This window comes from Dasypus novemcinctus, chromosome 8, assembly GCF_030445035.2.
Source record: "Dasypus novemcinctus isolate mDasNov1 chromosome 8, mDasNov1.1.hap2, whole genome shotgun sequence".
NCBI lineage: Eukaryota > Metazoa > Chordata > Mammalia > Cingulata > Dasypodidae > Dasypus > Dasypus novemcinctus.
Genome location: NC_080680.1, coordinates 77,989,292 through 78,015,647, shown reverse-complemented (window position 1 = coordinate 78,015,647; position 26,356 = coordinate 77,989,292). Strand labels below are relative to the sequence as shown.

At 40.0% G+C, this 26,356-nt stretch overlaps 1 protein-coding gene across 3 annotated transcripts in view; it reads right to left on the bottom strand.

The window, feature by feature from the left end:
- NFX1 (nuclear transcription factor, X-box binding 1) overlaps window positions 1-26,356 on the bottom strand; it is a 94,402-nt gene that overhangs the window by 51,847 nt on the left and 16,199 nt on the right. For all 3 annotated transcript variants that reach the window (XM_058301981.2, XM_058301982.2, XM_058301983.2), the window contains exons 3-7: window positions 18,783-18,941; window positions 17,509-17,586; window positions 12,208-12,313; window positions 9,209-9,280; window positions 6,957-7,096 (exon numbers count right to left, since the gene is read on the bottom strand). In XM_058301981.2, coding sequence (XP_058157964.1) covers window positions 6,957-7,096; window positions 9,209-9,280; window positions 12,208-12,313; window positions 17,509-17,586; window positions 18,783-18,941 — 555 coding nt within the window. The remainder of the gene's footprint in view (window positions 1-6,956; window positions 7,097-9,208; window positions 9,281-12,207; window positions 12,314-17,508; window positions 17,587-18,782; window positions 18,942-26,356) is intronic.

The window sequence follows — 26,356 nt, the reverse complement described above, 5'->3', positions numbered from 1 at the left end:
GAGATGTTGTTTATTGCAGTCTTCCCAAAACTGGGACAAAATTGAACAAACAACATTTTCGTGCTTTGGAAAATGTGAAAGCTGCTAATGAATTCTATTCTCCTCTATCAGGAGAAGTAACAGAAATCAGTGAAGCTCTTGCAGAAAATCCAGGACTTGTCAACGAATCTTGTTATAGAGATGGCTGGCTTTCAGAACTTGATGAACTAATGAGTGAAGACGCATATGAGAAATACATAAAGTCTGAGAATTAAAATGGAACCTCTAAATAAACCTGTAATAAACTTAATCCAGCAAGTTGTTTTAAATTAGCAGTAGAGATTTAAAATAGTATTATCAATGAAAAAACAAACTAGTTATTGCAACTGTGCTATTGAAAGCAAATACTCCTTAACTTTCTAATGATTGCAGATATATACAATATCCATCTTTTTCACAACACCCTGTGATTTAGGCTAGAATCTAATTATACTCAGAATTCATGAAATTATCTGAAATTAAAAACTACTTATAAAAATTATGTAATTCAAGAGTAATACTGTTAGTTTCAGCCTTATATAACATTGAAACTATTGTTTACATCCATTCCTGGATTTGGGTCAAAATACTTGATATTTTCATTGGAAGTACCTGGGAGTAGAGATAATTGTCTGTGAGTTGTATAGTGTCAGAGGAAGAACAATACTATCTTAGTTTTATAATATTCCATATATGGTGGTGGTGTTCTCATAACACTGAAGCAACAGCCTTGTAGCAAAATAAAAAACTTTTAATAATAATGAAACATTCAGCTTCTTTATTAAAAAAAAAAAATCAATCTTATTCAAATATACCTTGTCTGACATAATAAATGCAGACCAGAAGAGTAGAAACTAAATTGAAATGCTGCAGATCTACTTAATGATGCTTTCCTTTTCCTTCTTTCTCAGGACTACTTCCATATAAAATCAACTTCAGAAAAAATGCAACATTATAAAAACGTATCTAACATTGTAAGTGTAATTAACACCACCAACTTGTATACTTGAAAGTGATTAAAGTGGGAAATATTATGTTGTATATATGTTATCCGAAAAAAATATTTAAGAAAGAAATTATCAAATCTTAAAATCACATATTTAATACGGAAAAATAAAATGCTTAACACAATATTAGAAATAATACTCATAAAATAAAATACTGCATTCAACAGAACCAAAAACTTTCACTGGGACCTGAGGAAGTTTTGCAAAATCTCAAATCATTAAAGACATAGTCAAGACTCTTGGCTTTATTTATAATTTATTAAAGATTTATTTTATTTATTTCTCTCCCCCCCCATTGTCTGCTCTCTGTGTCCATTCACTGTGTTTTCTTCTGTGTCTGCTTGCATTCTTGTCACGTGGCATTGGGAAACAGTGTTGCTTTTTTGTTGTGTCATCTCGCTGCATCAGTTCTCTGTGTATGCAGCACCACTCCTGGGGCAGGTTGCACTTCTTTTGCGCCGGGCGGCTCTCCTTGCAGGGCGCACTCCTTGTGCGTGGGGCATCCCTACGTGGGGAATACTCCTGTATGGCATGGCACTCCTTGTGCGCAGCAGCCCTGTGCATTGGCCAGCTCACCACACAGGTCAGGAGGCCCTGGGTATCGAACGCTTGGACCCTCCATATGTTAGGCAGATGCTCTATCAGTTGAACCACAACTGCTTCCCAAGACTCTTGATTTTTAAAATACATATTTAGTCTTGGTAAGTATATGTGCAATTTCATCCCCTGTTCTAAAACAAACTCATTCCTTCAATAAAAACTTAGTGGATGAAAAAAATACAGATGCAGGGAACACAATATTTGTGTAATTAGTAATGAACCCTAGCAACTGGGAGCTTATGCAAGCAGGCTTTTCTTTGCTAAGCTTCTGCTCAAACAGAACACAAGCTCCTCCCCCCACAACCTCCCGAACTACACAGCAGACAGCTATGAATGGAGAAGTCAAGAGTCAGGCAACTGGAAGAGTGAGAACAAAATGGAGCTCCTGATGAAACAGGGCATAATCCAAGTGTAATACTAAAACTGTCTCTTCTAGGCAACAGAGACAGAAATATGAGCGTGATGAGAGTACAACAGGTGGAGTCACAGCTGTCTGAAGAGCATTAAGGAACCAAAGACAGTCTGGAGGAAGGTCTCTCTTGTCAGCTTTAACCACTTCAGTATTTTTATTAACATGTTAATGAGAACCCAGAAGGTGTGCTTATTAAATCTGTAGATAAGGTTGAAAGTTACCCTAGAAAAATTACAGTTCAAGAAGACAGACTATACACTTGGCCAAAACACTGCTAAATGTTTAATATGGTCAAATGAAAAGTCTTGAGGGAAGTGGATTTGGCACAATGGATAGGGCATCCGCCTACCACATGGGAGGTCCAAGGTTCAAACCCAGGGCCTCCTGACCCATGTGATGAGCTGACCCACATACAGTGCTGATGTGCGCAAGGAGTGCCATGCCACGCAGGGGTGTCCCCCGCGTAGGGGAGCCCCATGTGCAAGGAGTGTGCTCCGTAAGGAGAGCGACCCAGTGCAAAAAAAGTGCAGCCTGCCCAGGAGTGGTGCTGCACACATGCAGAGCTGATGCAGCAAGGTGACGCAACAAAACGAGACACAGATTTCGGAATGCCGCTGATAAAGATAGAAGCAGTCACAGAAGAACACACAGCAAATGGACACAGAGAGCAGACAACCGGGGGGGGGGGGGGCGATTGGGAAGGGGAGAGAAATAAATTTTTTTAAAGAAGTCTTGAAATCTAGTTTTAAAAATCAGGGAACAATATGGCTCAAGGGGTTGAGCTCCCACTTCCCACATGGGATGTCCCAGGTTTAGTTCCTGGTGCCTCCAGAAAAAAACAAACAAAACCAACAAGCCCAAAAAAAACAACTCAGGGAAGCCCACGTGGCTCAGTGGCTGAGCACCAGGTCCCCATATACAAGGCTGGAGGTTCAATCCCTGTCCCCAGTACCTAAAAAAAATCAACTACAGAAAAACAGGAAGGAAGAGACTGGGTTCTACACAAATTTGTATGAAAAAGACCTGAGTAATAGCCCAATATGAATAAAGAGCTAAAAAATGATCTAGATCAAGTACAGAATCCATAGTTTTTGCTAATACCAAACTGCTAGAACATAAATTAATTCCTGCTTTACCTTGAAATGGATTTGATGCATCTTGTAAGGATACATAAACTATAACAAGAGTGTAAATTAAAAGATGACATGAAAGGAGGAAAAAAAACAATGGTAGGGATTCAGAATGATCAGTGCTAAGAAATGCATAATATATAGACAAGCATTAGATCAGTTATAGAGGGTTCCTAAAATAAAAAGAGATAAATAATCTTTGAGGAAAAACAACTATCTTGGAATTAAGATCAGATAAGAGTTTTTTCCCAAGAGCATCCAAAAGAACATTATGTAATATAAAACACACTTCCTTACATAAAATCCTTATAGCTCACACCCACAGCTGTTCCTTATTTTAAGTGCCAACTCAGATCAACAGAATCATACCAATGTGAAATTTAATAAAATTAAACTCTATAGGGCACCAATACGTTATGACTCAGGATCTCTACAGATTAAGGGCAGTCATAAAAACAGAAGAGAGGGACTGTGTGGACAGATGCACGGACTACAGATACTTCAAGCTATCCTCTCTAAATACCATTTCTCCTAGCTGAGAATATGAGAACCATTGTGTGTCACCATTTGGCAGTGTAGGTTTTTGGTTATACACTGGAAAAATGCTTGGAGTACAGCTTGCTATATTTCCCATTGAATACAGACCCATATGACATAATGAATCCAAGTGGGCAAAGTGTAGACATTCTCTTGAAGAATTTATCAAAAAACAAGAGCTTAAACAGATGATTATTCCACTTGAATTGAAACTGAGGGGAATACCCATAGGTAGGGTCAGGCTTCAGAAGAAGAGGTGATTTTGAAGCCCTCAAGTTCTACTCCACAGAGAGTAGAAGGCAGATATGTTAGGCTAAAAAATAATCAGGACACAATTAACCAATCATCTGTCAGCCAAAAATCTCAAGAAAGTACTCCTCGTTTCGAGAACTGCTGTATCCTGATGAATCCCACAAGAAAACTGTCAAAGAACACCTAGTTTTGAGAACTGCTGTATCCTGATGAACCCCACAAGAAAACTGTCAATGCTGTAATCAGTCTGGGCACTTTAAGAGGATACATTATCGGTTAGCCTGTTTCCCAGTGAAGAAATGAAGTAATCACAGCTGATAAGCCTGGAAAGAGACACTGGGGAGAGAGGCCATGACAGCTGTTTTTGAACCTCCCAGGAAAAAAATGAAATTTGGAGTAAGTCACACCAATGAGAGGATATTTCAAGGTAGCAGATTTTGGCTCAATAAAAGAAAAAACTGGGACAATCAGTGTTGTCTCAAGACCAAACACATTACCTTAAAGTACAATGACTTTTTGGGTTGTTTAATCAAAAGCTAGGTCATTGACAGTATCCACTATGTGTGCTGAAAAGAGGGAATAACTATACTCAGAGAAAGTAGAAGTAGATTTTTCTGTCCCATGTCAAGATTCTAATAGAAAGGAGAAAGAGCAAGGGCAAAATGGAGAAATAAAAAAAACAAGGGAAGCGGACTTGGCCCAGTGGTTAGGGGATCCGTCTACCACATGGGAGGTCCGCGGTTCAGGCCCCGGGCCTCCTTGACCCGTGTGGAGCTGGCCTATGTGCAGTGCTGATGCACGCAGGGGGTGTCGTGCCATGCAGGGGTGTCCCCCGCGTAGGGGAGCCCCACGTGCAGGGAGTGCGCCCCACAGGGAGAGCTGCCCAGCGGGAAGGAGGGTGTAGCCTGCCCAGGAATGGCGCCGCCCACACATCCCGTGCCGCTGACGACAACAGAGGTGGACAAAGAGACAAGGCACAGCAGATAAGCAGATAGACACAGAGAGCAGACAACGGGGGGGGGGGGGGGGGGGGGGGGGGGATTAAATAAATAAATAAATCTAAAAAAAATAAAAATAAAAAAATAAAAAAAAACAAGAGCTTATACTCGCAATTTTAAAAAAATATTTTCTATTCTTCATGAAGTTACTTGTCCTTTTTCCCACTGAAATATATTTAACATACAATAAATATGTACAATTTAGGTGTTCAGTTTCATATGTTTGATAATTGTCTGCATCTGTGTAACCACCACCCAAAATAAGATACCAAACATTTCCATCAACCCAGAAACTCTTATCTCAAAGCATTCACTTCCTATTACCTGAACCCCTAGACAACCATTTTCTGATTTTTGTCACCAAAGATTAGTGGGGTTTTTTTTCTTTTTAGGAGGTACTGGCAATTGAACCCAGAACCTCGTATATGGGAAGCAGACACTGAACCACTGAGCTACATCCACTCCCGAATGAGTTGGGTTTTTTGGCCTGTTTGTTTTTAGGAGATATCAGGGACCGAACCAGAGACCTCATACATGGGAAGCAGGCGCTCATGCACTTCAGCCACATCTGTTTTCCAAAGCAGGCTGCACTATTTTACCCTCAATGAGTTTTTCATTGTGCATTTTCCTAAGTGTTTAAAGGTGTTAAACACCTTTTAGGTGTTTAATGGACATTTATGTATTTCCCATTGTAAAGTATATGTTCAAGTCTTCTGCCCCTTTTAATTGAGTTGTTCATCTTTTTTTGTATTTATAGGAGTATTAAAATATTCTGTGTACAAGTTCTTTTTCAGATATGTGTGTTGCAGATCTTTGTTCCCTGACTTTGCTTTATCTTTTCATTTTCTTAATGATGTCTTCTGATGAGTAGAAATTTTTAATTTTGATGAAGTCTAATTTACTCTTTTCTTTTATGGTTAGTGTTTTTGTTGCTCTATCCAAGATTTTTGCCTAGTTCCAATATCACCAAAGTATCCTTTTATGCTTTCTTCTAATGGCTTTATGGTTCTAGGTTTTATAGATAAGTCAATGATCCATCTAGAATAAAAAGAATGAGATAGGGGTTGAGACTCATTTTTTTCCCCATACTGTTTTCTGTAAGTTGTTCTATCAACACTGTAAAAAGACTTTCTTTTCCCTACTGAATTAACTTAATACTTTGGTTGTAAATAATTAGCTCTCTCTCTATATATATATGGGCCTATTTCTGGACTCTATTCTCTTCCAATAACTGCACTATCATGTTTACTGTAGCTTTACAAGTCTTGAAATCAGGTAGTATAATCTTTCAACTTTGCTCTTCTTTTTCAAGATTATTTTGTTTTTTTCTAGACCTTTACAAACTGTTACTTTAAAAAAAAAAAATTTTATTCTATTTATTTCTCTCCCGTCCCCCGCCCACTCCAGTTGTCTGTTCTCTGTGTCCACCCGCTGTGTATTCTTATTTTTGTCTGCTTCTGTTGTTGTCAGTGGCACGGGAATCTGTGTTTCTTTTTTTTGTTGCGTCATCTTTGCTGCGTCAACTCTCCGTGTGTGTGGCGCCATTCCTGGGCAGGCTGCACTCCCTTCCCCACTGGGCGGCTCTTCCCACGGGCGCACTCCCCGGGCGTAGGGCACCCCCAAGTGGCACGGCACTCCCTGCGCACATCAGCACTGCTCATGAGCCAGCTTCACACGGGTCAAGAAGGCCTGGGGTTTGAACCGTGGACCTCCCATGTGGTAGACGGACGCCCTATCCACTGCGCCAAGTCCGCTTCCCCAAACTGTTACTTTTGAATAGTATTTTAAATCTACTGTCCCAATTATATAGGACAATGATCTATACTGGTATTCTGTGACTGAAATGATGAAAAACATTTAAGCATTAATCTATTTCCAGCTTTCTGCACAGTACCAAAGCTAAGAGTCTTTGTGACTGTAGATGTGAGACCAATCCATGTGCATCAAGACAACCACAAATAAGGTTCTAGAAAATACACGCTTACTTTGTGCCCACACTTACCCTGGTTCAGTATGATCCGGCAAGGCTGGCACTGACCCCCATGGCACAGCTCAGCACAGTGGTGCTGACCACAGTTCAAAACATTTCCACATGGGTTAGAACAGTGGACTGTGACAGCCTGACCACAGCGAACAGTGTGCCTGTAAAGACAGGAGATGGATGCATTAGTTTAAAAGTTCCTGTTTGACAGCCAAACTAATGCTGAAGCCCACTCTCCTCAAAACCTACTAAGCCTTTCTCTTAACCACTACTTTCCCCACCTTCTCTACATCTCCCTCCTCCAATCCCTATTTCTTCAATTACTCTCCTCTTCCTTACTCTTTCTTCTTTCTCCTCCTTTGTTTTCCTTACTTCCCATCCTACCTTTCACTCTTGCAAATTTACTGATCAGTGAGGAACTGAAGGCTATTCCTGAGTATTTGTTTTATGTGATTCCATCTCTAAGTAATCATGAAGCAGCATGCAGCGGGAAAGGGCCTGAGACCAGGGCTCAGAAGATCTGGGTTTTAATTCTAGCTCTGCATTGAGTTCCCAAGGTACCTGACAGCCTGGGGTAGAGTGCGGTGGCTAAAATATACATACTTGGACTGAAAGCACAATAGTATTTTGCTGGCTCCTGGTACTCTTGCATTTTACGTAGCTCTCATTCTTAGAACAAAATGTATGTGATTTTGTCTCAGGGTCACAGTCACTCCAACTTTGTTCTAATAAAAATCCTAATTGGCTGATTTATTCGCTAAAGAAGAATAAGAGGCCAGTGCTTTTAGATAATTGTATTCCAGTCTTTTTCTAGGATCATGACTTAGAGACTACTCTTCTTCAGGAAGAGTTTCATCCTATTCCCCAACCCCACTACATATTTTGTTATACAGAGTCACTGTAATATATCCATTGACGATCAGTTTTTGGTGCTAGGCATAATGGCTAACACTGGCCTGCTATGCTACCATTATGCTACTTAAATCAACTCTTGAGTTGATACTATTATTTCTAGCTGAACATCATGAAGCACCCACATCGCTGAAAATCTGCATGATCCCATTTCATCTGATGGGTTCAGAAATCATTTTAAGATCTTACTGTGCCTCAGAGGCACACTGCAGCTATCAGTGGTCTTTGCACTTGTGACACAGGAAAACTTGTCTAATAATCTAAAGAGAGAGTTGTTCTGGGGTCACTTATTCTTCTAGTCAACAATATTTACTAAAAACTTCCTACGTGCCAGATACTGTGCTAGGCATAGGTAAATGGTCCCTGCCTGCTGGAGTTTAACACACCCAGGTTCAACTTCTGGTTCTATCATTAGAGAGGTTAAAAAAAATTCCATCACCTTATCATTTCACCTGAAACAGGTAATCTCAGTTTGCACATAACTTCTTAACTACTTATAAGATTGCACAACAGGATTAAGCGTCACACCCATTAGAGCAGGTATTATTAAAAAAAAAACAACAACAAAATAACAGTGCTGGTGAGGATGCAGAATAACTGGAACCTTCATATGCTGCTGATGGGAATGTAAAATGGTACTTTTGTGGAAAATAATTTGGCAGTGCTACAAAAAGTTAAACATAGAATTACCATATGACCCAGCAATTCCACTTCTGGGTATATACCCAAAAAAACTGAAAACAGGTATTCAAACAGAAGCTTGTATATGATATTCGTGGCAGCACTATTTACAAAAGACAAAAGGTGGAAACAATTCAAATGCTTATCAATGGATAAACAAAATGTGGTATAATCATACAGTGGAATGTTATTAGCTATAAAAATGAAGTACAGACACATTACAACATGGATGAAACCTGAAACCAACATGCTAGGTGGAAAAAAAGCCAGACACTAAAGGTCAAATATTATATGATTCCATTTATATGAAATGTCCAGAATATGTAAATCCATGGAGATAAAAAGCAAATTAGTGGTTGCCAGGAGACAAGGGGAGGGAAGGAGAATGGGGAAGGGTAGAAATGAGGAATTTCTGTTTACTACGACTAAATTGTACATACAAAAATGGGTAAAATGAGAAATTGTGCATTACGTATGGCACCATAATAAAAATTTTTAAAAAACTAAACAAAGAAAACAGGATCCGGGCAGCAACAGGAAACTACCATTTACAAAAAAAGTATTATTTATAATTACCATTTATTATTATCTACCTACTAATCTTTTTTTTTCATTAAAAAAATCTTTTTATTTTGTAAAAACACAAGCAAATAATGTGGAGATTGCAATTCATACTTTACCTGGTCTGTCCACATTCACACGTTTTAGTCATAAAGGCAGGACAGGGTGGGCAAGGTCCAGGATGGCAGAGACTGAAACAGAAAGGCTTGAGTAAATAAATCATACCCATGCATCCAAACCTGAAAGCAGCTGCCCCAACTGCATCCATAGGGAATAGAACACCAAATAAATTCACTATAAAATGTTTTAGTGTTTGTCTCAAGTTGATTCATCTATTTAAACAAAGATATAAACATTTTTCTATAGACAGAATTCACCACATTAATCATCTTAGAATGTTTAACTGAAATGTAAAGCTCAAGTCAAAATTGTGGTTTTATTTGAGTCTGATAGTCAGAGGACATTTTTGAAAATGGTCTCAGCTCACTTTTAGCACTGTGTGGGGACAAAAATAAATAGCTTGCCACTCAGGTGAATGACAGGATGGACAATGGTGTCCATTAAAAGCTCAGAACCTGGGCAAAGTAATAGCTCAAATCTACAGGTCCATGAAAAGTACAGACATTTTCTTATCAGCTGGTAAACTAATCACCAGGCAATGTGATAACAACAGGAACAGTGAAAAGAAAATTGACAGGAGGGTAGGCAGGAATGCTGGTAAGTAACACAGGGAGAGAACTAAGGGGACAGGGGGCTATGGAAAGAACTGGGCTTAGGGATACGCTATCGTATCAGAATTAGACCTCTGAATAGAACACTCTGGTAAACTACACACTGATTCAGAAATACCACTACCTAAAACATTTTGGGAACTTCCATAACAACTTTTTTGGGGGGAGTGGGTATTCTAAATAGTGGCAAATTGCAATTCTTTAGGAATTAAGAGTCAATCAGAGCCACGCTTACTAAATCAGATGGCAACACAATTTGCTATATAAACCAGGTGTGTCTATAAAATGTGGCCTGGTTGGGTGTTTTATGTGACTCCTATACCATCTCTGATAATTCTCAAGCATTTCAAAAATGTTGAAATCAATCCAGAAACAAGTGCCTAGATTTCAAAGGTGACACATTTTGACAGACAGCACCTTTAGGAGACATTAAATTTAAGCTTGTTTCTTTAAAGATGAATATCATTATTCAACAGTTATAATCTGTATGAGGCGCTTCAACCCTTTCAGGTGAAACAGTTTTCATGGTTGCATATTTAAATAACTGGACTGATAAACTGCTGTTCAGGTGTGGTTGATTCCAGGTTGTTCCAAAATTGTCCAAGACTATGATTCAATCCCAGGTTTTTATAACCTTGATAGCAGTTTTCTCACCACTGATTACATATTAAGAGTTTCACCTGAAGAGCTTTTAAAACTTCAGTTGCTCAGACCACTCCTCCAGAGATTGATTCACTTGCTCTGAGGTGGAGAAAGGGAACTGGCATTTTAAAATGCCCCCTAAGTGATTCTAATATGTTAGCCACTATTGCAGAGAATTTTATAACCTATGGGAATGACTCAAAATAGGTGGGGGAGAGGGTAGGTCAACTTATGGCTTTTGAGTCATGATAAGAAAAATGAGAGAAACTCAAAGCTTTACACATGCTGTAGACCAGGAAAGTGCTGTCAGCGCATGGGGTTCAGCAATCTCTAGGACCCTGACAGGAATAAAAAGAATGTTCCCAAGTAAAATGCAGGATTTCCAAAACTATAAAGGAGCAGGTTTCAGGACCTCTTTTCTTTTCAGAAATGGTGTTGACCATTCAAACTGCATCACTGAGATTTTTTTTTTAATTTAGGAAGTACCAATGAGAGTCAGTTTTTTCATTTGTTTGTTGTTTTTAGGAGGTACCAGGGATTGAACCCAGGACCTTATTATGTGAAGTAACTACTCAAGCTACATCCATTTCCCTCACTGAGATTTTTGATGTTCTCAGGTAGTCATGACAAGGGCCCATTTCTACTAAAGGCTTAAGAAAGGCAGTCCATGTAGAGCGTTGATTTACTTACAATGACAACTGAAGGAAGACATGTTTTAAGTAAACCTCAGTCCTTGGGTTCTGAGGAAGGACCTATGCAAATAGTCAAGAGTAGGGGTGGGGTTGACTGCCCTGCACATCTCAAGCCACGCAGTTTAGCTTGGTCTGAACAGCTCTAGCCCACTGACAATTCCCCAGCAGTACCACCACCATCACACCTTAATCCAACATTTACCCTTGCTCCATGCAGGAGAAGGACCAAGATAACACACTGTGTCTGTTTTACCCTCAGATTTGAGTAATAAAAGCAAGAGTTTGACCACTTACAAGTGCTAAACCTCTTAGGTACATTAATTCATTTACTATTCATAGAATCCTCTAAAATAAGTATTATTACTCTTACATCATTATTTTATAGATGCAGGAACTGAGGCTTAGAAATATTAAGTAACTTGTCCAAGGTCACATAACAATTTAGTGTTCAAACCCAGGAATGAAATCTTTGCTGGAGGTCAAAGTCTGTAGAGATTTGTTATTTGTAACTGATTAACAGTGTTTATATTACTGTTCATATCTCTTATTTGCAACCTGACTAGATATATCTTAAAGCTTGCTATTTACTGTGGGGAAGGGATTCACATCCTAAAAACCCTGCTGATAAGGACCCTACACAATTGCCTTTTCTCCAGACAGAAGCCTGTCCATTGCACACTCTTGGACTTGGATATCAATAGGAGATAAAACATCTGAGTCTTATTTCTTTCTAGAAGCCAGCAGAGTAATACGGAGGGAAGAGCACTGGCTTTGGAAATCTCAGCTCCTCAATGTCCTAGCAGTGTGACCTTGGGCAAGTTGCTTGGCCTTCCCAAGCCTCATTGAAAAGTGGACATGATATTTACCTATGCCTCATTGGGCATAAGTAATGAGTTAACTTATGCAGAGTGCCTGACCCAGAGTGAGTACTCAGTAGGTGGTACTGTACTGCCCTTCACCCCATCCTGCTACAAGCTAATCAGAGATGTGTATTTAGGCCCACAGCAAAGCATATCAACCAGGAATCCCGAGGGGTCCAGCATTCCAACTTACAGGTTACAGGAATGAGGGCAGTCCTGGCCAGGTTGTTTCTTTCTACAAACCTCACCACAACTATGTGGAATTTCATTTCTGCTCCATTCAGGATTCTTTACCTTGCCTAAAACATATCAGATCAGAGAGTCAGTGGTAGAAATTTCAACCACATCCTTGACTTCAGTTCAACAATACATTATCCCACATCCTAAAATAAAAAGATGAATGTAATGCTACTCATCAAAAGCTTTACTGAGTATTACTGAGTATGATAAATCTTACATTCTAGATTTCCTGGGAAAGACTTTAAAAAGTCATTTTTACTCAGAAAAAATGCCACTTTGACTAATGGACACATTTATTCTAAGGTTAAAAACCAGTAAGATAAGACTTCTGTATTGAGCCCCTGGATTGATTTGGGAATATTTGCTGTGAGGATCAGAAAAAGAGAATAAGGAAAGAGAACAATGGGAAAAGAAGAGTGGCAGTGGGAGATGGGAAGGGCATAAATCCCCTATACAGCAAGGATTCCTCTATTCTAGAGGGCTTAGCATAGGAGCAGGGAAGAGTAAAACAAAGGTACAGGATTCCTTGCCTTTAAGGAATTCGTGCTTACTTGGGCAACTTACACACTCAAGATATCAGCCCACCCGAGGCCAGGCCTGGCCTCTGCTTTTCTCTCTATCCTGCATCTTTCAGGAATCTTATTCATGCTGTGAGGTTCAATACATGTAAAGGCCAATGATTCCTAAATTTATCATTTTTGCCTTGCCCTGCATCCTCAGTTTCAGCCCCACAGGTCCAACTGTCTGCCACACATCTCTGCTTGGGGTTTCAGTCACTTCAGACTAACTACATCTACAATCAAAGTCAGTGTCTTCCCACTCAACCCCCTTCCCCTGCCTGTGATCCCTATTTCTATCAGTGACACCATCATTGTCAAAGTCACACAAACTCAAAAACTAGGGTTATCCCTGACTCCTTTTTTTCTTTCTATATTCTACTTCACCACCAAACTGTCAGTTTTTCCTACTTAGTATCTTTCTCACCTCACCCCTTCTAATCCTTCTCTTGCCTCTCAACTGGTCAAAACCTCATCTTTAGACTATTAAAAAAAAACTACCCTGCCTCTGTGCTCTTGCTTCAATACATTGCCCTCATTTCTCCCTACCACTTTTTTAATGGTTCTACCTCATTTTCCTGACCCTAAATGATGTAAATTTCCCCCCTTGCCAAGGTTCTGCATTAGACCATTTTCTCATTACCCTTTTTTCACTCCTTACTCTTTCATCTACAACTCTCAGTAGCAATGCCATCACTAAGTCCTGATCTTTCTCCAAGTATTTTCTTTTCTACAAAAATTTTGTGATAAAAATGTTATATATAAATAAATGTTATATATATAAATAAAATTTCCCATTTTAACCTTTTTTAAGTGTAAAACTCAGTGTTACTAACTACATTTAGAGTGTTGTATTACCATGACCACCATCCATTACCAAAACTTTTCCATCCCCCTAAAAAGAAGCTCTCTGTATTTAGTAAACATTAACTCCCCATTCCCCCATTTCCCTGGTAACCTAATGCACTGTTTCTATGAATCTGTTTATTCTAAAAATTTCATACACGTGGAATTATACAATATCTCCAAGTATCTCTAACTACCTGCCGGACATCTTTCACTGGATGTCCTGCTCACACCCTCAACTCAACATTTCTAAACTGAATTCATGGGAAGTGGACTTGGCCCAATGGTTAGGGCGTCCGTCTACCACATGGGAGGTCCGTGGTTCAAACCCCGGGCCTCCTTGACCCATGTGGAGCTGACTCTCGTACAGTGCTGATGCGTTCAAGGACTGCCATGCCAGTCCCCTGCGTAGGAGAGCCCCACGCGCAAGGAGTGCGCCCTGTAAGGAGAGTCGCCCAGTGCAAAAGAAAGTGCAGCCTGCCCAGAAATGGCGCCACACACACAGAGAGCTGACACAACAAGATGATGCAACAAAAAGAAACACAGATTCCCATGCCGCTGACAACAACAGAAGTGGACAAAGAAGAACACACAGCAAATATACACAGAGAACAGACAACTGGGGTGGGGGGGAAGGGGAGAGAAATAAATAAAATAAAAAATAATAATAAAAAATAAACTGAATTCATCAACTCTACCAAACCTAGTTCTCTTGACCTGCCCTTTTCTGTCATCATTTCCAAACCATGAAACTTTGGAGCCACATATCAGTTCCTCCCTTTCCTATTGCTACTAATCCCTGTTTATCTTAGAAATCTTTTACTCCTTCCTCTCTATCCTACTCTAACATCTATTACAGAATTTTATTACTCTTTATTTGGATTATTATGAGTCTGCAAACTGTTTCAAGCACCAAAATACTCTACTCATTGTCACTAGACTGTCTTAATAAAGAATCACACTGGCCCTCAGTGGTGTCCCATAACCTGCTAAATGAAACTCTGAAACTCTTCTTTTTTTTTTTTTTTTAAGATTTATTTATTTATTTCTCTCCACTCCCCCCGCCCCAGTTGTCTGTTCCCTGTGTCCATTTGCTGCGTGTTCTTTGTCTGCTTCTGTTGTTGTCAGCGGCACAGGAATCTGTGTTTCTTTTTTTTGTTGCGTCATCTTGCTGTGTCAGCTCTCCATGTGTGCGGCGCCATTCCTGGGCAGGCTGAACTTTCTTTCACGCTGGGCGGCTCTCCTTACGGGGTGCACTCCTTGTGCGTGGGGCTCCCCTACGCAGGGAACACCCCCTGCATGGCAGGGAACTCCTTGGCGCATCAGCACTGCATGTGGCCAGCTCTACACAGGTCAAGGAGGCTTGGGGTTTGAACCGGGGACCTCCCATGTGGTAGACGTACGCCCTAACCACTGGGCCAAGTCCGCTTCCCTGAAACTAATTTCTAAGGCTGGCATCAAGAGGTCAGCTCTCCCTTTCCAGTCATCTCCTGTTCCTCCACCTTCATGGATCCTGGGTTCCACGACTGAATGACTCTCTCTTCTCCCAATAGATCTGAAGCCTTCTTTGTTTTACACTTCTGCCTATCCTATTCTCTTCACTAAATCTTTCCTCCCAACAAGATTCTCCCTCGTTTTCAAGCCCCATTCAATTCTACCTCCTTCATGAAGCCTTTAATCAACTAGGCAGAAATCATAACTCACCCCAATGATCTCGCACAACACTTTGTATTTGTAGTATAACATTAGGTTAATTGTGCTTCAACTCTTAGACTATAAGTTCTGGGAAGTTAAAAGTCTTTTTCTCCTCTGTTTCTTCACGGTGCCTGATAGTAATATAAATAAGTTCTCAATAAAAGTATATTAAATTAATGGTCTCCTGGAAAAGCAGAATGAGGGCAAAGACATCAAGCTAAAAAGTCCATTACCTGCATTCTCACATCATTTTACCTCTCTCAGGCCATGCTGACCTTCATCCCACATTCTTCCATCCCCTTAGGGTCTCCTATCTAACTTGTCAGTGAGGGCTTTAACAAGATTTTAAATGGTCCTACTTGCCCAATTTTCCTCTGATCACCTCCTTTCAGTTTCATGCTCCCATTCCAATAGTACATTCAGGAGTTTTCGTTTCTTCAATTCATATTAATTTAGTATCTATTAAGGTTTAGGTTTTGGCAACCAAACATACATATAAGACCAATAGATTTCAAATAAGAGTGGCCAACATAGGAGAGGGAATAACAAAGGGAAGTTTCCTAGAAGATGATATCTGGGGTAAGTGGATGAGGATTTAAAGAAAAGAAGGGGAAGAGCATTTTATACAGTAGAGGAGTTCACTCAGGGATTGACGCTAGAAGATAGAGTTGATAGTCAATGACCAATTCTTGATAAAAGTTCCAGATAAATGATGACAAAGGAGAAACAAAAAATTCATCAGAAAAATAAGGAGGCATGCAGAAAAGGAAGAACTAGTCATTTCAAGAAAGTAATGGTCAACCATGTCAAGGGCTACTGTGCTGCTAAAAAGTTGAAGAACTTATAAATCAGCCCTGGATCTGGTTAGGAAAGGGTCAGTGATGGCTTCTGAATATAGTTTCAGTGAGGCAACAAGGACAGAAACAAAAATGCAATGGTTCTGGTTAAGGAGCAAAATCTGGAAAACTGACAACTGCATAGAGAAGGTGAACTATTAAAGATAGGAAAAAATAAAGACATGCAGGAAATAGACTAGCAGTTTGATATGGTTATGAATTCTGAAAATAGATACTGGATTATGTTTGTAATCTGGTCTGTACCTGGGCATGATTAAGTTATGATTAGGATTTGATTGGCCCATGTCATTAGGGCATTGAGTCCCCACCCCTTAGCGGGTGGGGACTCAGAGATAAAAGGCATGGCAAAGGACAGAGTTGAGGGTTTTTGATGTTGGAGTTTTGATGTTGGAGTTAGAAGCTAAAGCCTTAAGCTGGAGCCCTGGGAGGTAAGCTCACAGAGGAAAGAGAAGCAAGCCCCAGGAAGAGAAGAACCCTGAGCCCAGGAAGAAGCAAGACCTGGGAAGAAAGTAACCTTGAGCCCAGAGAGAAGGAAGACCCTGGAAGGGAGGAACCCAGGAAACCTGAACCCTCACAGTCATAGGCAGCCATCTTGCGAAAATAGACTTTGGTTAAGGAAGTAATTATGCTTTATGTCCTGGTATCTGTAAACACCTACCCCAAATAAATACCCTTTATAAAAACCACCAATTTCTGGTATTTTGTATCAGCACCTCTTTGGCTGACTAATACATAGACTAATAGTAGGAATTAGTATCTGGATCATAGAAAGTTTTTTCTAACACATAGGGGAAGTGAACTATTCCAAACGAGGAAGAAATATTCTATAAAGATGGAGGACACAAGGATAGTGTTTATAATACCAATTTCCAGAGAATCTCTCTCTCTGTTATAAAGACCAATGACTAGGTTTCTTGGATTGAAATACGCATTACTCAAGCTGTTCAAATCTAGACTATTAAAAGCTGCCACTAGCTGGGCATGAAGGGAGCCCCTGGGCATGCTGTTCTGCCATCTGGTCAGCTCTGCTTCAAAGCTAAGACCAAGGAGCCCAGTACCACAGCTCAGAAGTGCCCTAAGTATGGCATGATGATGAGAAGGGCCATCTCCAAAACTGCCTGCCAAGAGCCCAAAGGCCAGTGAATCTATCTGTGTGATGGACCACAAGAGTATAATGTCTTGTAACTATGAAATCTTAGTAATTTCTAAAACCTGCCCAGCATACCACCTCTCCAGGACTGATAACTAAGGTACAACAAATGAAGTGAAAAAGATGCCCATGTGTGTAAACAAACTCACCACAGAAACAAGCATAGGTGTTAGGAACATGTGCAGAAACATTCTGACAGGCAGGGCACCTCCAACCACTCTGGCCATCTGTCAAGAAAAGGGGTAAATTAAAATGATTTTCTTTCAAAAGAACATGAAATTAAAAATTTTTTTAAATCTACAGAAAGCCATAAAATTAACAAAATAGTAGTAATTTCAATGTTAAATATAACAGATATTTAAGAAATAAAAGCTCACAATATGGAATGCTTTACTTAAATACTACATTTGGGCTTATATTTACAAGGACTTTCAGACACAGTGAATCAAGTAGATATTGGTTTTGTTCTATTATTTCCAATGTCAAGGTAAATGTGATCTGAATCTTGGCTTGAAAAAATAGGATAAAATATTTGAGTACATGCAGAAAAACCCACATATCTTAAATTAGAGAATCACAGTTAGAAAACATATTAATACTACTTCTAAACTTTGGGAAAAGCCCACAAAATACTATGAAGATTTGTGAAAGGCAAAAAATACCTTAAATACCATAAGGGTAAATTAAACCATAATGGTCCTTTCTGGGTCTGCTTTCTATAAGTTTTCTACAGTTGCAACTTGCATAAAAGCCACCAATTTCAATAAAAGTGCCTGATTTTATTGTACCCTAAATATATTTTAGACTGATAAGATTTATTGGTTTAGGATCCATAAACGTGTGAAACATGTAATCAAGGCAATATACTCTCCCTACAGATAAAATATTTGAGGGGAATTAAATAATATTTTTAAAGCTAAGTTTAAAACCTAAATAGGGAAGCGGACTTGGCCCAGTGGCTAGGGCATCCGTCTACCACATGGGAGGTCCGCGGTTCAAACCCCGGGCCTCCTTGACCTGTGTGGAGCTGGCCCACGCGCAGTGCTGATGCACGCAAGGAGTGCCCTGCCACGCAGGGGTGTCCCCCGTGTAGGGGAACCCCCACACGCAAGGAGTGCACCCCATTAGGAGAGTCGTCCAGCACGAAAGAAAGTGCAGCCTGCCCAGGAATGGCACCGCACATGCAGAGAGCTGACACAACAAGATGACGCAACAAAAAAAAGAAACACAGATTCCCGTGCTGCTGACAACAACAGAAGAGGATGAAAAGAAAGAACACCCAGCAAATGGACATAGAGAGCACACAACTGAGGCGGGGGGAAGAAAAATAAATAATAAAATAAATCTTAAAAAAACAAACAAACAAAAAACCCACTTAAATATCAAATAGGTGCGAATAATAAAAAAGAGAGAAAAGACTGACCTGCTTGAGATGCCGGAGACCGTGCCCATTTCTTTATGCAGTTCAAATGAAACACATGATAACAGCTCTGACAACTCCACACTGGAGCTGTGACACGAACCAGTTCACAACACACCATACACTCATATTTTTCTGTTGTTAGCTGTTCAATTAGAGAACCTGTGTTAAAAAAAAAAAAAAGATAAATACAGAAAATCCTTCATCACTTTAGTCAACTGAGGATCAGCAAAGCATTTGAGAGAACAGTTCAAACACAGAAGTTTTAAGGAATGTCTAATTCTGAGTAAGGTGGATGTTAAGAGTCTGAGGTCAAGAAGGGACAGGATTATGCTGAGGTAGAGGTCTTAGGAAACATCCAGGTGTTGATTCCCACAATTGAGGAAACATTCCCAAGACAATGCCCAGGAACCTACCAGAGTATCAGCTTGAGCATCTATGGAAGACTGCACTATGGGGTCTTGCCTTGCCTTCTCTGAATCTGGCAGGCTGTGACCCTACCAGATCCATGGATCAGGCTACGGAAGGGCCTTTGGAGCTGTAGTGGGCAGTTGTGAGGAGCCTAAGCCTAGAAAGTTCCAACAATCCATGGCAGTGAGATGGTTCTAGCAGTTGCTCTGGAAGTGAGTCACCATTCATTTAACAAACACCTCCCAAAAGCCCCATGCTAGGGTTATTATAGACATTAGGAGACACAGTCCCTGGCTTCAGGAGCTCACCATCTAATAAGAGATCAGTGTATAGAAACATAAGAATCTTCACAGATTTATTCCTGAATACTTTTACCCACTTCCAGACTTTTTTCTCAAATACTAGGCCCAAGTATAGCCAGTTCTCTCAGAGCTGAGCACATTTTTTTTGTATTAGTGCATATTTTTTAAGTACTTATTTCACAATATTACTGTTAGTTTTCAAATCCAAATAGGTTATAAAAATAAAGTAACTAACCTTAAATACAACATGTTTTATTTAATTCTATCAACATGGTCATAACATAGGTATCATTTCATAGATGAAAAAAAATGGGTTCAAAATAGTTAAATCACTTACCCAAGATGACAAAACTAGAAATTTAAAAAGTCAAAATTCAAACTCATGGTTATGTGATTCAAAAGTTCACATTTTAATAACCCCATAATATTGGTGCTCCTGATTGTCCAATTTAATGTCAAAAGAAATACAGAACACCCTGAGACTATAAGCTCTGTGACACCAGGACAGGGCCTTGTCTACCTTGCTCATTGTGGTATTTCCAGTATCTGATATACATCAGATGCTCAAAAAATATTTGTTGACTAAATGGATGAAGGAATAAATGAGTGATCTCTAGTTTGTTCCATAAGTTCTCTACCTTGCAAGTTCTAGGCTTCAGGAAGTTTTGGAACAGTTCTCTCTCTCTAGGGAAAGCCTGGAATAAAGATACTTTGTGTGGTTGATTAAAGAGAAGTCTACCTGCTGTAAATAACAGATGAAGATATCATAAAACGAATTCTGTAAGGAAAACTGAGAAACCAGATTTGGATTCTTAAGTCAGGATACACTACCTGACACAGGTTAACATCTCTGAATAACAAAGATCATTATACTTTCTTCCAGTTAGCATGCTATGTATGGAAGACTCTGGTGTGTGCGTTAGGTAAGAGTATATTTAAGTGAAATTAAGTTTGAGGTATCCATATACAAGAAGCTGATTGGGTCCGAGGAATAATCTATGAGATCTGGATCCAAGCCACTATCAACTCACCTGGGTTATTACAATGGCCTCCTAACTAGTCTTCCTATTTCTGCCCTCGCCCTATTTCAGTCTATTCTCAACACAGCAGCCAGGAGGGAACTTGCCAATGGCTCCACCTCAAATGCTTGTAATAGCCAGTCTTTTTTTTTTTTTTTTTTTTAGATTTATTTACTCCCCCCGCCCATTATCTGTTCTCTGTGTCCATTTGCTGTGTGTTCTCTCTGGGTCTGCGTGTATTCTCTTTAGCCAGTTCCAGGAACCAATCCTGGGACCTTCTGGAGTGGGAGAGAGGTGATCATTCTTTTGCACCACCTCAGCTCCATGTTCTACTATGTCTTCCCATTTTATCTCCTCTGTGTCTCTAGATGCATCATCTTGCTGCACTAGCTCTCCGTGTTGGCTGGCATTCCTGCACGGGGTAACATTCCTGCACGGGGCGGCATTCCCGCACAGGGCGGAATTTCCACAGGGCAGCATTCCTGCATGGGCCGGCACTCCGCTTGGGCCAGCTCAGTGCGCAGGCCAGCTTGCCTTCACCAGGAGGCCTTGGGCATTGAACCCTGGACCTTCTATATGGTAAATGGGAGCCCAACTGTGTGAGCTACATCCATTTCCCTAAAAGCCAGTCTTTACAGTGGTCCCATAATCTCTGAGTCCTGCCCTGCTACTCCTATCTCCCTAAACTACTCCAAGACCACTCTGGCTTCCTTGCCATTCCTAAACTGACAGGTAGGTTCCTGCCTGAGGCCTGCTCAGGCCTGCTGTTCCCTTTGCCTGGAAGGCTTTTCCCTAGACATCTGCACAGATGATTCCTTCACCTCCTTCAGGTCCCCGGCCACACTTAAAAATTATAACCCACTCCCTCAACATTCCCTAGCCCTCTTCTACACTGTATTTTTCTCCACAACACTTAAAAACAATTTAATACACTACACATTTTACTTATTTTTATCTTGTTTATAACCTAATTCTCTGTATAGCATATAGACCCCTTGTGAGCAGGGATTTTTACTTAGAGCAGTGTCTGGGACATAGTGGGTACCCAATAATACGTGTGAATAAAAATAACAGAAAAAAGATAAAACAGAAAGTTCCAAAAAGGTCCAAGAAAGAGAAATAATATAATTCTTTTACTGAATTCCTTCAGGTTTATCAAAGTATTTCTGACATACATGAAATAGGGCATTGTCTTGGAATAGCTACTATCATATTTCAGGTCCAAGGCTCTTGTCCATGCTGGGTGGCAGCCCTGCCCTGATCACTGGCTCTTCTCCAATCCTAGACCATCCTATTAGTTCTCAGCCACACCTGTCTGTGTGCTCTATACTTCTATTCCGACAGCATATCAGTAAAGAAGGTGATGGCCCACTCTATTATCAGAACAAAGAGACCTGAATTCTGTGTTAACTGACTCAAAATCTTCAGGTACAACAATGAACTGTTAAAAAAAAACAAAAACGAAAACAATCCTAATTTTAAAAGCCCAACAGTAAAAAGACACTTTTGAGAAAATCAGGGAAATCTGATTGTGAACTAAGTATTAAATGATATCAAGAAATTATTTCTAGGGAAGCGGACTTGGCCCAATGGTTAGGGCAACCACCTACCACATGGGGGGCCCGCAGTTCAAACCCCGGGTCTCCTTGACCCGTGTGGAGCTGGCCCATGCGCAGTGCTGATGCATGCAAGGAGTGCTGTGCCACGCAGGGGTGTCCCCCATGTAGAGGAGCCCCATGCGCAAGGTGTGCACCCCGTGAGGAGAGCCGCCCAGCACAAAGCAAAGTGCAGCCTGTCCACGAATGGCACTGCACACAGAGAGCTGACACAACACGATGATGCAACAAAAAGAAACACAGATTTCTGGTGCCGCTGATAAGGATAGAAGCGGTCACAGAAGAACACACAATGGACACAGAAAGCAGACAACTGGGGGGGAGGGGGAAGGTAAGAGAAATAAAAAAAAAAAATTATTTCTAGGGAAATGGTTGTGCTCACCCAATTGGGCTCCTGTCTACCATATAAGAGGTCCAGGAATTGCTGCTCAGGGCTTCCTGATGAGGGCAAGCTGGCCCACGTGGCCAGGGGGAAGTAAATAAAGAAGTAAATAAAGAAAATAAAGAAAAAATAAAGAAAAATAAATCTTAAAAAAAAAAAAAGAAATTATTTCTAATTTTGTTAGGTATGATCATGATCATGGCACTGTGATTATGTAAGAAGACGTACAAATTTTTTTCCATGTACACTTGAAATCTATGGAGCAAAAGAACCTGAAATCTGAAATTTGTGTTAAAATAGCTCAGCAAAGAAAAAGGGAAAAAAAATAGTTAAAATAAATGGGAGATTACTCAAACAGTAATTCATAGCTGTGTAATGGCATATGGTATTTTAATTTAAAATAAGGTTTGTAAAGATTTCTTAATGAGAAAATAATAAATTATAATAAGTTTTTAAATAAAGATGCCCTGATCAAGATGGTGGAGTGAGACGCTTCAGGCTCCTTCTCCCCATGTAAGCTTTGAACCACTAGCAGGAACAGGCAGAAACATCTTCCTCAAAGTTCTAGAAAATAGTTAAAGGACTGTAGCAACAGGGCAAGTGCTGAATCAAGAAAAAGGCTACTTAGAGCAGATATCCCAGGACCCTGGCCACCCTGCCCTTCCATGGGTTCAGTGCAGAGCCATCCCCTCACTCCCAGTGTAAATCCCTGGTCGTGGTCCCAGAGGAAGCAGAACCCTTGTGCACATACTGGGAGCATGTATGTCTGGCACAATCTGACTGATGGTGGCCTGAGGGACTTGTCCTTCCAGAACTTGGCCCACATATAGAAAGCAGCTCATGGAATTCTCCTACAGAATGCTGTAGGAGAGCAGCCAAGTTATGCTGTCTGGGGTAGAGGACTGCTGACTGTAAAACAAATAGGGCAATGCCCTGGACTGTGGGGAAACCTTCCTTGAGAAGACAGACTGTTGGAACATGTAACTGAAGGAATTCTTAGTAACACATGCCCAAGACAAGGCACTTAAGTAGAAAGGTAGACCCCTACACTTTGGCCTGAAGGTATCCTCTAAACTTGTTGTATGGATAAACCCTGAAAGAGAGGACTGGGAAAGGCGTTCTTTTTTTCCCTTCCTCATTTTTTTTAGTTAGCTCCTGCAACTCAAATGAAATGTCTATCATAACACAAGCAAGATACAAGCTTAAGGAACACGGACACCACAGAGTCTAAATTCCAGTGACACACTAAAATACCAAAATATCCAGGTTTGAACAAAAGATTACAAAACATACGAAGAAACAGGAAGTGATGGCCCAGGCAAAGGAGAAAAGTAAAGCATTAGAAACCATCAATGAGGAGGTCCAACCTAAGACATACCAGGGAAAGACTTTTAAAAATTATGCTCAAAGAGCTAAAGGAAAATATGGACAAAGAACTAAAGGAAATGAGGAAAATTATATAATGACAAAAAGAGAATATCAACAAAGGGAAATTATGAAAAGGAGCCAAAGAGAACTGAAGACCACAGAAACAAAAATTTAAAATTCCCTAGAGGGATTAAACAGCATATTGGAACTGGCAGAAGAAAGAATCAGTGAACTTGAAGATAAGACTATCAAAATTATCCAGTCTAAGAGGAAAGAAGAATGAGCCTGAGGAAGCTGTGGGATACCAGTGACTATACCAATATATGCACTGTGGGAGTTCCAGAAAAAGGAAGAAAGAAAAAAAGGGGAAGAGAGAATATTTGAAGAAATACTGGCTGAAAGTTTCCAAATTTAACAAAAGACATGAATATACATATCCAAGACACTCAATGAACTCCAAACAGGGTAAATCCAAATAGACACACTGTGGCTTATTGTAATCAAACAGTCAAATGCTAAAGAAAAAGAAACAATATTGAAAGCTGCAAGAGAAGCAGTCAAGCATAAGGGAGCCACAGTAAGATTAAATGCCAGTTTCTCATCAGAAACGAGGGCAAGAAGGTAGTAGGAGAACATATTTAAACTACTGAAAGCAAAAAATTGCCAACCAAGAATTTTATATCTGGTAAAACTGTCTTTCAGAAATGAGGGGGAGATTAAGATATTCCCAGATAAACAAAAGCTGAGGGAGTTTGTCATTACTAGACTAGCCCTACAAGAAATGGTAAAAGGAGTTTTGCAGATTGGAAGGAAAGCACAGCAGACAAAAGACTGAAGCAGCATGAAGAAATAAAGATCTCTCTCCAATAAAGGTAACAACATGGGCAAATATAAATGCCAGTCCATCTGGAAGTCTAACAGGCAATTCAAATATAACAATTTTAACCAAATTCTTTTGGTTAAAAACACCTTTTATGTTTGAAACTGAGGTACAATGGCCTCACAAGGAGAGACGTGCTGTCTCCATGCTAGTGCTGTCTCCATGGCTATGCTTGCAACCTAAGGAATGCCGTAATTAAGAGTTCCCAGCAAATGGTATGAAGCTGTTAAAGGCTGATCCTTTTGTACTGAACAGAACACTTAGACTTTGTACTCTGAGATAGGATTTTTTTAAAATTTCTTAGAGTATGTGTAATGCTGCTTGATGTCATGTAGGCTATGTGTTCCTGCTTATTGGCACGTAGGCTACGTGTTCCTGCTTGTTGTCACGTACACTGGGGTATACAGAGAGCCCCTTGTAAACAATAAAGTTGTCTGAGGAATTATTACTCGCATACCTCCTGATCCCAGCTCTCTCGTGTGTTCCTTTCCCCTTTTCTGTTTCTTTCATTCCCGATACCCTTTGGGTCCAAATCGCCAACACTTTTACAATAAGGACAGAGTAAGAAAATATCACAGATTGAAGGAGACTAAGGGAATATGATGACTAAATACAATGTGGTATCCTGGACCAGATCCTGGAACAGAAAAAGGACATTAGTGGAAAACTGTGAAATATAAATAATTGTGTAGTTTAGTTAATAGTACTATATCAGTGCTTTGCTATCAGTTTTTGCAAATGTACTCTGGTTATGTAAAATGTTAACATCAGAGGAAACTGGGTAAAGAGGATATGGGAGAACTTCTGAGAAAATGGCAGACAAGAAAGACATGGGACTCCCTTTTCTCCCAGAAAAATAGCTGGAGGACAAACAGAAATGTCCTGGAAAAAAATGTTCTAGGGTTTAGGACACTAGGAGTAGAATGGACACCACCCATAAGAGTAACAGATGTAGCTCAGTGGCTGAGCACCTGCTTCCCATGCACAAGGTCCTGGGTTCAATCTCTGGTACCTTCTAAAAAAGAAAAAAGAAAGAAAAACACATTAGAGGCATATAACAGCAGTGATACAGAAGACAGAATAGAAATTGAAAAGAGAGAACAGAGAAAAAAACGAGAAAAAAAATTAACCAGGGCCTCGGGGAGTGAATGATAACACACAGAGCAACAACATACATGTCATGGGAGTTCCAGAAGGAGAAGAGATGGTTAAAGGGTAGAAACAGTACTTAAGGAAATAATGGATGAAAATTTCCCAACTCGCATGAAAAAAACATGAATTTACAGGTTCACAAGAACAGCATACCCCAATCAGAAAAAAACCCAAACAGACCTAATCCAAGGCATATACTACTCAGAATGTCAAATGTCAAAGATAAAGAGAAAATTCTGAGAGCAGCAAGGGGGTGAAGGAAATTATCACATACAAGGGATGCTCAGGAAGACTTGGTGCATATTTATTATCAGAAACCATGGAGGTAAGAGGACAATGGTATGATATAATTAGGATAATGTAGAAGTTAGAAATTATTTATGAATTCCAAAAAGAAGATATTATGTTTGTAAACTGGTCTGTTTCTCTGAGCATGATACCCTTTGA